The sequence below is a fragment of the Hippoglossus hippoglossus genome, chromosome 18 (genome assembly GCF_009819705.1).
Source record: "Hippoglossus hippoglossus isolate fHipHip1 chromosome 18, fHipHip1.pri, whole genome shotgun sequence".
Lineage (NCBI taxonomy): Eukaryota > Metazoa > Chordata > Actinopteri > Pleuronectiformes > Pleuronectidae > Hippoglossus > Hippoglossus hippoglossus.
This window is the reverse complement of record NC_047168.1, coordinates 2,627,314-2,642,066: the sequence shown is the minus strand read 5'-3', so window position 1 is coordinate 2,642,066 and position 14,753 is coordinate 2,627,314. Positions and strand designations below refer to the sequence as shown.

The 14,753-nt window shown below is 40.5% G+C and overlaps 1 protein-coding gene across 3 annotated transcripts in view; it reads left to right on the top strand.

Moving 5' to 3' along the window:
- The first annotated feature begins 3,412 nt into the window (after positions 1-3,412).
- The window catches only part of pde5ab (phosphodiesterase 5A, cGMP-specific, b), an 80,580-nt gene continuing 69,239 nt past the window's right edge, over positions 3,413-14,753 (top strand). Inside the window, exon 1 of one of the 3 annotated variants that reach the window (XM_034615097.1) lies at positions 3,413-3,548. In XM_034615097.1, the coding sequence (XP_034470988.1) occupies positions 3,544-3,548 (5 nt within the window). In that variant the 5' untranslated portion in view covers positions 3,413-3,543. Of the gene's footprint in view, positions 3,549-4,283; positions 4,428-11,080; positions 11,222-14,753 lie in introns of those variants that run through there. The other 2 variants (XM_034615099.1, XM_034615096.1) reach the window with 2 other exon arrangements.

Below are 14,753 nucleotides of genomic sequence, written 5' to 3'. Positions count from 1 at the left end.
CCGTAGTCTATATATAATCTTAGTATTTTTTATAATTTGTACATCTAATAAAATGTTATGTTATAATAAAGGGAAGATGTTAAGATAATCAGAAATGATGATGAGAGGATAGAGAAATGAGAGGGACACTTCAAATAGCACATCTCTGCTTTTGCATTAAAATGGGTCAAGGCGACCAGGTGTTCTATCCCCACTGATACACAGCAGTGTTTGTAGCTGAAAGGAGGCGAGCTGAAAGAGGTGGTTGATGGTTCGATTGCCATCTCGTCTGAAAGCGTTTCCTGTTCGAGCCTTCAATGACCTTTAAAGCAAAGGGCTTCCTCTCCCCCCCAATAGCCTTTATCTGCTGAGAACAAACATAGTGTACCCACCCATCAGAGAGCAGGTGGCCACACACACGCACACGCACGCACGCACGCACGCTGGAGTACTCGACCAATGAGGCATCTGATCGCACTTTAAGCTCCACCACAAAGGTTACTTTACTTTTGTATTAAAACTACCCCCTTCTGGGAGAAGAACTTCCGTCTGCAGGACTGTGTCTTTATTTGTCTCTCGCTCTTCACACAAACTGACAATCAATTTAGAGCCTGGTCCCTGCAAAGGTAACACCTGCAAATAAAAGAGCAGACTGGATTCCATCCAAAAGACAGAATTTCTTGAAAATAAGTAAAATAAAGTCAGGGGCACGCACAGCAGAAGATAAACAGATGAAACTCGAACTGTTCACGAAAACAAGGCAGGATCAGGACTCGACAAAGACAGAACTGAGGAGTTGACCTATATAAAAAAACGTAACTAATGACAAAATGGAAACAGGAGGCACAGACCGAGCAGATGAACCAAATCAATGCGGGACAAACAATCAACTCTGGAGGTAAACACAAAGGCAGGAAGTAAATTGAACTGAGACACACGAGGGAGATCAGAACTACCAAATAAAACAGGAAACACTGAAAGAAAACAGATAACCCTGACACAAGGAATATTACTGCAGTCTGAAGGGCAACTTAAATTTAAACTTGATTGAAGCTACCAAATGTCCTAGTTAAGTAGAAATACTGTTGCTTTGATCAAATTCAAACCTGCATTTTCAGCAGAACAAGCTGTAATCACAACATTTAAATATTTCTATGTATAAAGTTGTAATGGCAAACATGGTAAGTTGCAGACACGTCCAGCAGACACTAAGCTACACTAACTTTCATTTGAAGTCGTGTTTTTGTCCACCAAATGAGTACAAGTTCATTGTTACTCTCCTTTTAGCTCCATTTTGGTCTCAGCAGTTAAAAGCTGTGGCTATACAGCGAGGGTTTCAGAGCCTTTTCGCTGATCACTTCCTGGTTGGAAATGAAGTTGACCTGCTGACACTGACACCAAATAGTGAAGCTCTGCACCACAAAACCAGAACAATAAACAATAAAGGATGCTTAAAGTCTCAGCAGAGCAAAAGGGAACTGCAGAGTTGAGTGGCATGTGGGTTCATCTCAAGTAACCACTTTTCTCTTTATACACATTAAGGCCTGAGATTTACTTTACTTTTAATGCAGTATGTTACGCACCATGGCTGCCTCGCGGATCAAATGGTTGGGCAGTGTAGGGGCAGATAGTCCCCATTGTCACAACATTGTTGACTTGAGGGTCTCACAATCTACAATGGTGCTGCGATGACTTTTTCTGCTATGACCTCAGAAGCAACCACAGGTTCCTCCAGTGTTGTCATGTTTTTTTATTTACAGAATGCCAATCCAGAAGTTCGGAGCTCTGTGTTGTTCCTTGTGGTGCCCTCTTGTGGAATACTCCAGTAACATGCAACACCTTCAGTAAGTTTTTAACCATCCAAGATTTAACACTCTCAATACAGTTCAGGAGGGACGTGCAGCAGCGTGGGTCAACATGTTTCATGAGATGGTATGGTTGAGCATCATCAGCATAAAGGCCTGGTCTCACCAGTATACAACATACTGAAATTTAAAAGTGAAACTAGTTAATTTCAATAGAATTACCACCATTGGTGGACTCTCTCGCAAGGGCAATGAAAATATGCACTAAGTGCTGAGCTTTGAGAGAACAGATTATAGCTTTAATTTACCTTCTTTATTTTAATATAAAATGCATCACATAAGAGAAAAAGTGTGCAGGCAGGATTTGAAGGCACTGTACAAATATATCTGGTCAGCTCATCATCCCTTTAGCAACTGAGCTAATGTGCTTGCTAACTTTGCTAGCCGTTCCACAGAGGAAACAGAACTGGACCTAAGAGGGGACCTCCACGAGATACAGTATAGTAAATTCTAACAAAGGCTTTTGTCTTTTGAATGTGAAAGAGAAACCACTGGAGGAAATCTTCATGATAAACAACTGAATAATCAAATTTAGAGAGAAAACTTAAGACCTTTAGATACCTAACCCCACACAGATCTCATTTTTGGCCCACTGGGTTACCCCCCAGAGTTTCACTCGTTTTCAGACTAGTCAGCTATGATTTGTAGATGTCAGACGGTTAGGGATCCAAGCTGAGTGAAGTTTAAGTGTTGGCAGGATTGAAATATCGTCTTGTGGTTTAGCCAATCCAAACTTACTGTGAGGAAGATATAAAAAAAAGCAGGTTTCAAGTCATTCAACAACAGGGACAACTTCAATGTAACAGTAGATGTAAGGTGGAAAAAGCTAATGATTGAGACATAACAGTTATAGGAGATGTCACATTTTCTACAAATTGAGCCCAGAGGAAATATCTACAGTAACATATAAGAAGAATAATGTACGAAGAGGCAGCAGATGGGTAATCACTTCTAATAAAAGCTTTTCTTTCTTGGATGCACGAGACAAACCACTGAAAGGCATGGCCATCATAACCTGAAAGCCAATACTTATCGAGGGGGAATACATTTATTTTCAAAACGTAGTCGGGTCTATGGTTTGAGAGATCTTATTCACTTGGAAAGCTTAGGGAAACTTTTAGATAACTGTTCCAATAACCAATTGAACCATTTTGTTTTCCTGGCCCTGAGAGGTGGGTCCTGCTTGTTTGCAGTCTAATCATCTGATCTGAGACTGTTATACACCTGGGATGTGAGCTGAGTGCAGTGACTAGTGATCCTGGAGGTTTGACAAATCTACACCGTCATATCATTCTTAACCTTGAGAAAAAATAGCCAAGAGAGAAAATGTACTTGTAAGTACACAAAATCTTGTCACTGACAGGGAGGAGAAGGAGGGAGTGGAAGAGATGGATGATTGGAGGTGAGAGTGGTGTATCACTGGAGGCTGGTAAGGTCCCTGGCGTGGGGCATGGGGAGCAATTATTATGATCACGTCTCTTCTTCCCTTTCTAACACTCTTTTTAAAATTGTCTCTTTCCACTCTAGCTCCATAAAAGGATACCGCTGAAGCCAGGGAAAGAAGGGTGGGGGGTAAAAACTGGACAAACCAGGAGAGAGGAAACCCCCTTGGTAGAATCCATCAGTGCATGTGCATGGGAGTGTGTGCTTAGGCTGCAGAGGTCGCTCAGCATTGCCAGAAGGACTTCTTTCCATCGCCATGGGGTGAGTACTGTACTCGAGCAAGGACGGGGGCTGCTGGTTTAAACAACCACAACCACATTTATCAGTGAGAGAATTTGCCAATGTGTGTGTGTGTGTGTGTGTGTGTGTGTGTTGAAGTTTCCTGTCTGACAGAGTGTGATGTAGTGAGGAGAGTTTTGTGCTTTTTTAAGAGGAAGGGAGAGTTTGTGTGTGGTACCAATGGACTGTAAAGTGTTTGTGTGTGTGTGTGTGTGTGTGTGTGTGTGTGTGTGTGTGTGTGTGTGTGTGTGTGTGTGTGTGTGTGTGTGTGTGTGTGTGTGCATGTGTGTGTTACTCAAGCAAGCCTGTTACTATAATTGACTATAATGTAACAATCTGAGTGTAATTTCTTCTGAGTGAGTCTTTCACACTGCGTTGAAAGAAAAGTGGTGCTGGCATTTTATAAAACACAACTGTTTCACTGCCGCAAGGGGGAATGTTAAGCCTTGGCACAAAGATCCAAGCCTTGTTTTCCCTCCATCTGTCCGAACTATTTATCTTCCAGTAGCACAGCTTTATTAAAACGAGTGCCAGGGTGAGTGTGTCAACTCTCACACTTTAACAACCCCTCCTCTCAGATGATTTTTCACATGTCGTCGTTGCCGCCCACAAAAGGCTAACATAAATAAACACATGCCATCATTAAGAACAAAAAAAGTCGGCGCGGATCCCACAGTCCGGCATTGTGCTGCACCAACAGTCCCAACAGGGTTGAAGGAGTCGTGGACTGAAGCTGAACCAGGTCCAGGAACTGGTGGATGGAGCCTGACAGCTAAAGCTTTGACCCCCCTTTTTGAGAGTGGACTATCGTGATTGGCCGGGGTTCAGCCATGAGGAGAGTTGATTCTGGCTTGTGGTCTGGTCAGTTTGTCTTTTTGGATTATGTTTATTTTTGTTTTCACTAATCTCTGTCTCCTGTGCTTGTGATTTCTTTTTCACTCTTCAAAGATCATTATCTTTCTCTCTAACACAACTTTGTACACATAAACATCAGGGTTGTTCAGTTTATTCCCAGGGATTATTGACATTTTTCCTCTTATCTTCAGAAACCGCTCATCAGCTCTGGATGCTTAAAATCCCTGAGTTGTTGGCTACCTGAGCCTGAGGATGAGTTTGTTCTGACTATATAAGGCCCCTGTGTCCTCTCCTCTGGATCTGCTCCTCATTTTTCAATCTGGTCTGCTTAACAGTGGAAATACCTACAGGGGACCCTTTGCTTTGTTTTCACCACATAGGATCAGAAATGTTTATCTGCAGAGTTCTTTTGAAATGTGGGATGTGGACGGGATGTAGCACTTAGGGCTGCTTTAGCGCTGAGCCTTGTGTGCATGTTGGAGGAATTATATGTTTGGTGGGAAATGAGGCAAAGTGGAAAGTGTCTTTGCAGCTAAACCTCAGTGAGGTATTATTAGCATCCACATTGGAACATCAAAAGATTGAGAGCTTACTTGGAATTGTGCTTCGTTTTTTTGGTTGAATAAAAGCTTTTGCTTAGAGTGACAAAACCACACTGCAGCTTTCTGCCTCTGCTTTAAAGCTGCACTAATCAATATTTTGTATCGATAGTGAATCAAATGACTATGTCACTCAACTCTGCAGGTTTTCACACTCTCACTGAACTTTGCAGCTTCTTTTAGCTCGTTCTTTTGCAATCCACAAACTTCTGTACTCAGCTTCATTTCCAGACGCAGCAGACAACTGAACCCATGTTACACTACCAGGTTAGCGGCAATCCTCATCACAGTAAAGTCTGTGTAGAAAGTGGAATGGATAAACAGACAGATATTGAAGGCCAGAAACAAGACTGCAGCAAGTTCATGTGCGCTGAACATACCATTCCAGACACCAGAAAGAAAGTTTATTTATATAGTTTTTGGGCCACAACACAACACGGACATATTACCACCTTATAGTTTATAAGAAACACAATGATTAACAATATCATTTGTCTTTCCGCCACCTATAGTGAACAATAAACGTCCAATATTCACTCTCCTTTTTCACTTCTTTTTTGTGCTCCACCAACTATACTGTGAGAAATATCTGGCTCTGCAGCTGCAAAATATTCCACCATATTTACCAGGTAGTCACTCACCCTCTGCTGTTCTAACATAAGTCACACTGATAAAAGCCATGAGACTGAACTGAATCAGTTACGTTTTGGGCCATAAAACCAACACACAATGCTGAAAAGCTCCTTTCACCCGTTTTATCCATTTTTGAAACAACAATATTAATAAGAAGAGCTATACCTGCTCTGGGAAACAATATTTTCTGCATTTTCTTCAAAAAATTTCCTCCACACAGCCATGATTAAAGTGCAGTGGAGAACTACTACATCCGTTGATTGATTTAATATTTTTTGTCGGCCTTATAGTAGCCGACCTTAAATAAATTAAGTCCGAAATAACTGTAACCTGTCTATAAAAAGTGTTTACTTACAGAATTTAAAGAATTTTACGAAAGCCAGCATTCCAGAAAAATATCCTGAACATGCAGTGTTCTCAGTGTCCATAACAATTTAAAACAGTGATTTAACATTGCCTTTTTTTCTCCAACATCTTTCCTTGTCCCCTAGTGGCCAAAATTAACGTAGCTTCAAACTGGCAGCTGTTTTTTTCTGTTACTGTTAAAAAAAAGTTACCTTTCAAACACTAATCCATTGCAAATACACTGACCTCTTTCTCCTTTGACTGAGGCCATGCTACATTTCTAAGCCCTGACTGGATATAAACACTGTGGACAGTGGTGTGTTTATAATAGGGTATATTTTCTCTTTCTGCAGCTATATAAAAACCCTTTTGGGTGTAACGTTTGATTAATAGCCCTGCTCTTTGACTAAATTTGGATTAGGCCTGCAATCCACGCTTGGAAGTTATTACTTTATAATGGGAACATGTAAGCAAAGGCCATGTGCTTTTCGTCACTCTAGGAACGACAATTGCATAATGAAAAAAGAAAGAAGAAAGCAGGATCAAAGATGTACAAAGAGTGTGAGCTGTTTTGGATGGGGACAAGTGTCAGTATAAATCTGTGTTTTTGTTGGTTGGTTCACATTTTCTTCCGGCTTTTTTTCTTGCTTTCTTTCTTCCTCTCTTCTGTTGGTGTGGCAGCAGTCATTTCTATTGAAGTTACATGAGTCACTTATTCCCTCTGAGGGTGACAGTTAAGCAGCCAAGTTCCCATTGTGTTCATCCCAAATTTCCATTTCAGGATGCAAGCTATTCCAAGCCATAGTTGGTTAAAAATAAACCTCAAAAATGAGATGAGATGTAGAAGAAAACGGTAACCCGGGGAGAGAGGGGAAGAAGTGGAATGAAGCGAACAGATGTGGAAAAGCTGCTGTATGCTTCATTTAGCTAATCTAGATACCTGCTAAAGGTGGCAGCCTTTATTAGAAACTTCTCAGAAAGTATACGTTTTCATTCACGTCTTCAGGTCAATACTCAGGAGGACAGTTCTAGAGTTTTCTTGCCTCTGCTTCACACTTAAACACCTCTGGCAAGTTTTGACATCAACTCCGGGAAAGCCTTGACAGATCACTGTGTCTAAAATATGACTTACACTGAGCAGACCACATTCTCCATGGTATCTATCAGGAGCTATTATAGCGGGACAGAGCCAGCTGGCTAATGTGTAGAATCCAGGACATGTTTCCGCTGCAGAGGTGAGGTATTAGCCAGACGACGCCTTTACGTGAACCGGGAATCTAATTTAATAAATCTGGGAATGGGCGAGAACGGACACATTGTCGGGGCTGCGGGAGGAAGGTGAATAATTTGATAGCTTATTATGGCCATGACATGAGGTTGGAGACAAAGATTTACAGCTTCACCTTATCACTAATAATAACTAAGCTCCAGACGTGCGCTAAGAAGTTCAAAAGGTAACACATATTATATAAGCTACTCCATTTTGGTATGTTCTTACAGTGTCATCGTTGATGTCCATTGTTAGTCTGATGTTAGTTTTTTGCACAGTTTCATTTCTAGGATAACATTTATTTACATGCCTTTATGGCTGAAATACACATTGCTGAATTAATGGTACATCAGATTACTCTCTAATTCAATCTGTTGCCTGAGAGTATGTCAGTACAACGAGTTCATTTCAACAAAATTTGCATTAATTCATCATCTTTCGGCTCCACAGCAAACTAAAGATAAAATACTTTTATAAATTAATTGTTGCCAGTTTACACATATCCAAAAGATACAGAACAACATTATGCATTTGTCTGTGTCATCCTGACAATGTTTTTTCTGCAGTCTGACTTCAAAACACATGAACACACCGACTTCACGACGAAGGAAATTATTCAAAAAGACTTCTCCACATCGGAGGCAGCAATCTTGGCTCTTACACAAATTGCTACAACAGTGCTCCCATCAGGGGCTCGTCTAGCAAACCTGCGATTGTTCCGACCAGTGTTAGGGCAAATTAAAATCATTCTGAATAGGAGGGGAGGCCAGACCCATCCGCAAGACTAAATGAGCATGAGTCAGCTCTTTTTTCCGTGGCTGAGCATGCAGTGTACAGGGGATTTATCAGAACTCCAAAGTGAAAAAATACCTCCCTGCTTTTGCTCTAAACCAGATTGATATGAACAACAAGACTGACCCAAACCAATAAGTTGCATTAATTTGTAAGTCATCATTTGCATCCAATGGTGTAGAAAGTAGTGCGTCCTTTTTGTATCAACAAAAGTAAAATATTATTGGATACATGCTCATACTCATTTTATTTTGACGTACTTGTCTGGTGAATGAGGGTGAAGAGGATGGTGATTGACGGATCAGTCAATGCTCATTTAGACCCCAATTTGTGACCCCAAACTAACAACTCTCATCACGACAAAATACCATAAGGTAATTTTAATACCCTCTAAAAGTTTGTAAAATAGCTAGTCCTCCACTTTGGGATCATAGATTAAACCTTAAATAGACTCGCTGTCTTTTAAAAAAAATATTTCTTCAAGTTTGTGGGTGCCAGTTTGTCACAGAAGGTATTTCTTGTATCCATGATTTACTGCTCTCCCCTGGAAAAATACTGTATGCATGAAGGTCGATGGATTTGTCAGTCAACGCCAGTGATTGCGTTTCGGAACAAAAACTCAATTCCATTTGAGGTTTTCCCCCCCAAAACTTATGAGTAGAACAGGTGGTTGACTTTGCCTCTCCACAAGCTTTGTTTCTGCCAGCCCTCCGCTCCACAGCTGAATGCCACCCAACTCAGCATCAGCATCCAGAACAGACCTCCCCGGGCGGCGATGATTATGATGGATGCCCAGAACTCGCTCTCCCCCAACATGTTACCTAACACCTACCGCTGGCTATTCATCAGCTCGCAGCCACACTGGGAGTAATCCAGTTAACTGAGCAGACGTGGAGCGAAAAGAGTGTATGGCTGTACTGTACTGTGCTTTTCACCGATTAAAATGCCATTGACATATGCCTGCTGTGATATTATATAAAATATAAAAAACATCTTATAAATCACTTATTTCCAAGCTAGGGTTTCAATCTAAATCTAGTATGGACATTTTTGTCCAGTTGGGGGCAGCAGAACAAGCAGTAATCACGACAGAGTTTTACTAGCTGGAGGCAAAACTCCACAACTTAACAGTGGCACACACTTCATGTCATATGGCCCTCTGGCTTGCAAACAATTGCCCATGTCCATGTCATCCGGCAGATATGGAGCAACATTAGTAATTATTAAGTGCAATATTTCTTATAAATGTAAAAGATTTATTATTGATACTGTCTTTTTATGCTTCTTAGTGTCAGGACCTCTGAATCAGGTATTGTTGCACCTTCAGCTGCGTGTTAACGCTACTGCGAAGTGCCGCATGCTTGTGCTATGGTCCATAACGTTTTGACCGTGCACGCAGACAGTCAGACCTCATAGTTTGTGGCATAGTTAGTGGAATGCATTGCAGTTCCTTCTCTCATACGAGAACTTATCTTTCACTCTTCAGTCTGTGTACCTGTCCCTCTGAATCTGTTGCAAGTGAGAGTGACCTTTGTGCGCGTGCATGTGCACACTAGTTATCACTATAGGTTGAATACATTCTGCAGGAAACTGGGTTATGACCAATGATGAGATAAATGGGTGAGGAGGTGGACATACGGTTTCTTCACAGTGAATGTTATGTCTAGTTGCAGAAGAAGTTTGCTATATTCTTAATGATAAAGAAAAGAGTATGAGTTGACTGAAACAGCACATTATTAATTTGTGGCCCATCTCAGAGGTGTGTTCTTGCTCTCTGCTTTACTGACTGAAGTCCACTTCCTCACAGACTGACCTGACAAATGATCTGCTTGTTTCAGCACTTATTAGCAGATAAAATTGATAATTGCCACAGACAGGATGGACTTGACATTCAGACTATCATTAGGAACTGGATGTACAAGCTATGATTGTAAAAACTATGATAGTACCACAGTTACAGTACACACGCTGAAGAGAGTGATCAATATTAGTTAATGTTTACTGTACTCTATGATGTGTAGATATTCCAGGTGGGAATCTGTAGCCAACAGTTGCTTTATCATTCTACCAACTGATTCTTAACTGATGTTTTACCGACTTTGATCTACTAACATCTTAGTTAATTATACTTCCTTAGTTAGTAATGTGAGCACAGAGGGAACTTCTGGGTTCTGTTGCAGCTGAAGAAAACGCTAAGTAAAAAAAACACAGTGACATTTATAATTATGCAAATAACTAAAAATCCTTATTCTTAATTATGTTTCTTTTTAGAAATAGGTTTCAAAGTCTGACACTATGACAATTGCACAGCTCCAATAATTTAAGTGGAGTGTAATGTTGCCATGGAGTCAGTTAACAGGGAGCGACTTTTGCCTATATTTGTTTACATGCTGAATAAAAGGTGAAACCTTTTTCTATGATTTCGAAGCAGTTTTATGGGCATATATTTTCAAGGCACATCAGTGGTCATGACATTAAAGGAATGTATAAGATGCACTGGTTTCTAGTCTTAAATATCACATTTTACTGTGTTATGACTCTAAGGAGGAGAACTGTTAAGCAGGCCAAACCAGCAGCCAAACTATGATAAATGAATTCCTTCAGTTTATTTAGAACTCTGACATTGGCCTGTCCCTTTTCACGTTGCACGTCTCTCTCCCTCTATTACATTGAAAGTTAGTGTTCTTTAGTTCCTTGCATGACTGACACTTGTTCACACAGTTGACATGGAGCATGCTGAACCACAGAACCTATACCTTTCCTCTATAAACAGTCAGTGTGTCAGAACACAGATGAGGCAAGTTTACATCTCCCTGTATAAGACTCCAGGTGCGATGAACACCTCTACGCTCCGGATTTAAATGTCAAATAACTTGTGGGCAAGACTTTATGAGTAATATGAAAATTTGCTTGACGTCAGTGTTTTGTATATGTCCTCCTCAAAAGTTGTTTTTGCTGCTCAACCTGTTTAGACTAACAGGAAGTAGCTTATGATATTGGATTTCAGTGGCGTTACCTCTCTGCGAGTAATTCAACCTTAAAGTTAGAGAAAACGTTACTAAAGCCATTTACAAACCTGCTAAAGATTAGACAAGCAGCATCAATACAGCCAGGACAAAGCAGAAAACAATGCAGGCCAGTACACCAACAAATACAAAAAGGTAAGCTTTTCATCTAGGGCTATGGACGTAGCTAACATGGCTACCAAATTGTTATCAGTTGGAATTAGGGGGAATAATGTCGAATGTAAAATATCTTCTTTCAGATGTTACTGAATATTGTTGTATCCATTTTCAGAATGAGACCCTTAACTATACTGCACATTCATGCACATGCATGTGTATGTGCATATGAAGCCACCACAGGTGTTTTTACCATCAAAATGGGTTAGGGCTTAGTACATCTACTGTGTGCACCTTTCAACACCATGGACCTTGAACATGCTGGTATCTTATAAAAAGCCTGACTTTGCCTCCTGGAGCTTTTTAGGAAAGACCAATTTTCGCTTCAGGATAAAAAACGAAAGTTAGCATAATGACAGGTTTTATAAGACAGAGCCACCAGCGTCATAGTCTTGGTACACCCAGCTTAAAACCAGGAGTCTGGTCACCTTAACAATTTTACAACTTGAAGTCACTTAGCCTCAATTTAAAGGGGCACTTCACCGTGTGTATAGTAGTCTTTAGCCCGGGTGATTTCATTGGGATTATTTGTAGCAAGTCTTAAATAATAAGGGTTATTTTAGCTGATGATCTTGAAATGGACTATGAAAGACCACTAAACATCTGACCATATATGAGGCACGGCAAGACTTACAAAAGACACTTGGGATTTGGGGGATTGAGTGTTGTTAGAGCTTAGCCTATACTAGGGAGTAAAAGCCTGTACTGTTTTTTTATGACCATTCCTATCTCAATGAAAGAACAGTGCTACATCACTGAAGTATGTTTGCCTTTTAATGTGTGGGTGTAAACATGTGTGACTGCCAGAAGAATATGTGTTCCATATAGTAGGATGATCATTTATACATAGTGTCAGCAGAGGCATTCATCTGATTACGGCTACATGCAAATGAAGAACATTTGCCCACTAGCACCTGTAAGTACTTTGTAGTGTTTAACAACAACACCATTCTAAATAAAAAGGCAACAGCCTTGAAACAGGGAAATGTGTTCTACTCTTCAGGGGGTTAACATCCTCTAAAAGCAGCTTTTACTCCATGATGAGACACAAACACTAATAGAATTCTTAAAGGAAGGTCAGAAGCTTCTTAAGACCGGATGCGACATGTCCCATTACAGCTTGGACTACCCCTGAGGGGGCTTTATAAGTAAATATGTTCTCCATTTAATGGCAAACAACAACCTGACAACACTGAAATAACAGATTTTAAAGCCTAAGGCAGGATTAGCTGACTTGATATATTTTGCAGCCTAGACACGACTGTATTGTAGTTAGTGGAACAGCGAGTGGTCATATTGTGTTATGTATTTCCCACTTCAACACCCTTCAGTCTGCAAAAATCTTCTTAGAAGGGCGGCAGGTCCTCAGAAACCCGAGGAGCTCCGTTTAAAAGTCCCCCCAGGTCACTTTATTTCCACTAAAACATACAATAATAGAAGAGTAACTCGATTCCAGAAATGTTCTGACACACTTGACCAAAAGGATTAGCCTGAATGTACATGATCAGGATAGCTGTATATCCCTGTGGTCTGTGTATAGGTAGGGTTTTATTTCACATGTGGAATGCATTGCAAAGTTAAATTCTATATACTCTATACACTTAATTTTCAACAGAAGGACTACCAATTGATTCTCTTACAAAAGTCAATTGGACCCTTGCTCTTGTCAGTGCACTCAGGGTTTTGCTGCTACATCCTTATTTGGTCTGGTAAGACTAGTTCAGTATGGTGTCAAAAGTTAAACTTTAGATAGGCATTGGCTGTGAAACTGACATTACATCATCCCACTGACTTTATGACTCTTCTCTTACATTACATTTACCAGTATCCTGTACTTGCCACAATGTGGTATGTACATTGTTCAGCAGAAGCTACATAGTTTAGCTTCAAAGAAATTTTACTTTGGTTTTAAAAACATATATTTATCATTTACTGATGTACAAATAGTGGCTTTAATCATTTCAGTTTAAGAAATGTTATGATCATAGCATAACTCATGTGCTGTAATTATTGACCAGGGAGCATGTGGATGAGCAGTTTGTACTGATCAGGCCTGTGTGGACACAAGTGCATCATGGGACACAGTGTGCGTGCAGTATACATGTGTGTGTGTAGGCTAGTAACCAAACAACATCTGAGCACAACCCTGGGGCATCACACAACACACACTCCTGCACAAACAGCGTTAATGAGTGTGTTTCCACTCAACACTGATTTTTTCCCCCCTACAGTGTTTCCATGGGGTGATTTTCCACACACACACACACACACACACACACACACACACACACACACACACACACACACACACACACACACACACACACACACACACACACACACACACACACACACACACACACACACACACACACACACACCTGGAATAGACAGGTAGATGTAAAAGACAAGTATAGAACATATCTTAAATATGTCGTATATCTATATTTTATAGTAACTGGAACACAATATACAATTTTTAAACTATAAAACACACACACCCAAAGGTTAGCCTTTTTCCAATTGAGCAGACAGCTTTTACCCCCAATTTACTGTTTTTTAGTCAGAAATTTGTCACACACAGGTGCTTTGTCTGGAGATATATGGCTCTCTCGTGCAGGTGGTTCATTCTGAAGTAGGCCAGCTTCTCTGAAGTCGTTGGCCAAGTAGCTTTCGCTCTGCATTAGCTTTATTTTTTTATTTTTGGTGACTCAGGTTCGGGCTCAGACTGTGGTGAGGACTATGCTGAATAAGGATTTCTGTTAGGTCAGTTTACTGTGACAAATCTTTCCACCACTTGATCTCCTGGTTTCTACTTTTACTTGCTGTGCACCTGGACGCTCCCACACCCAGACAACTGGCAAACTGCCGCGCTGTCTGACCAGTTAGTGCAAAAGTCTGGGATTTTCAGACTCACACACAATCTGAATATCTGTTCGGTGACTGTGTGTTTTTCAAATCCTTCTGAGGAAATGTGGACAACAAGTCATAAAAGTACTTAGAATTACAGTTCCATGACAACTGAGCAAACAGTGTCTGCTGGTGAAGAGGGTCAAAAAAGCTCCAGAACTTTGAGTTGAGGTTTGTTTTTCTTTTTGTAGCTGCATGGCATGATGCTCCGACTTTTTATCCTGGCACCATAAGGTTGACATTTTTGGCTTTTAGTGAACTACCTTGGTAACTACTATAAAAACTGTGACGCAATGTGGTTCACACACATATGCACTTTGGTGATCTTCCGAGTTTCCATCGCGCTGTCATCAGTTCAAAGTTTTTATTTTGTTCAAAACTTAGCTTTTGTGTAAATTAGCAAATGATAACATGTTAAATATGCTAAACAGTTATGCCAAATTAAGATGGTGAACTTGGCAAGCATCAGAGTGCCAACACATTGGTATGTTAGCATGCTAATTTGAGCATTTACACTCAGGCACAGCAATGCCTCACTACAGCCTCACAGAGCTCCTAATTGTCTAGAAGAAATGTTTTGAATTGAAAGACCAACAACTTA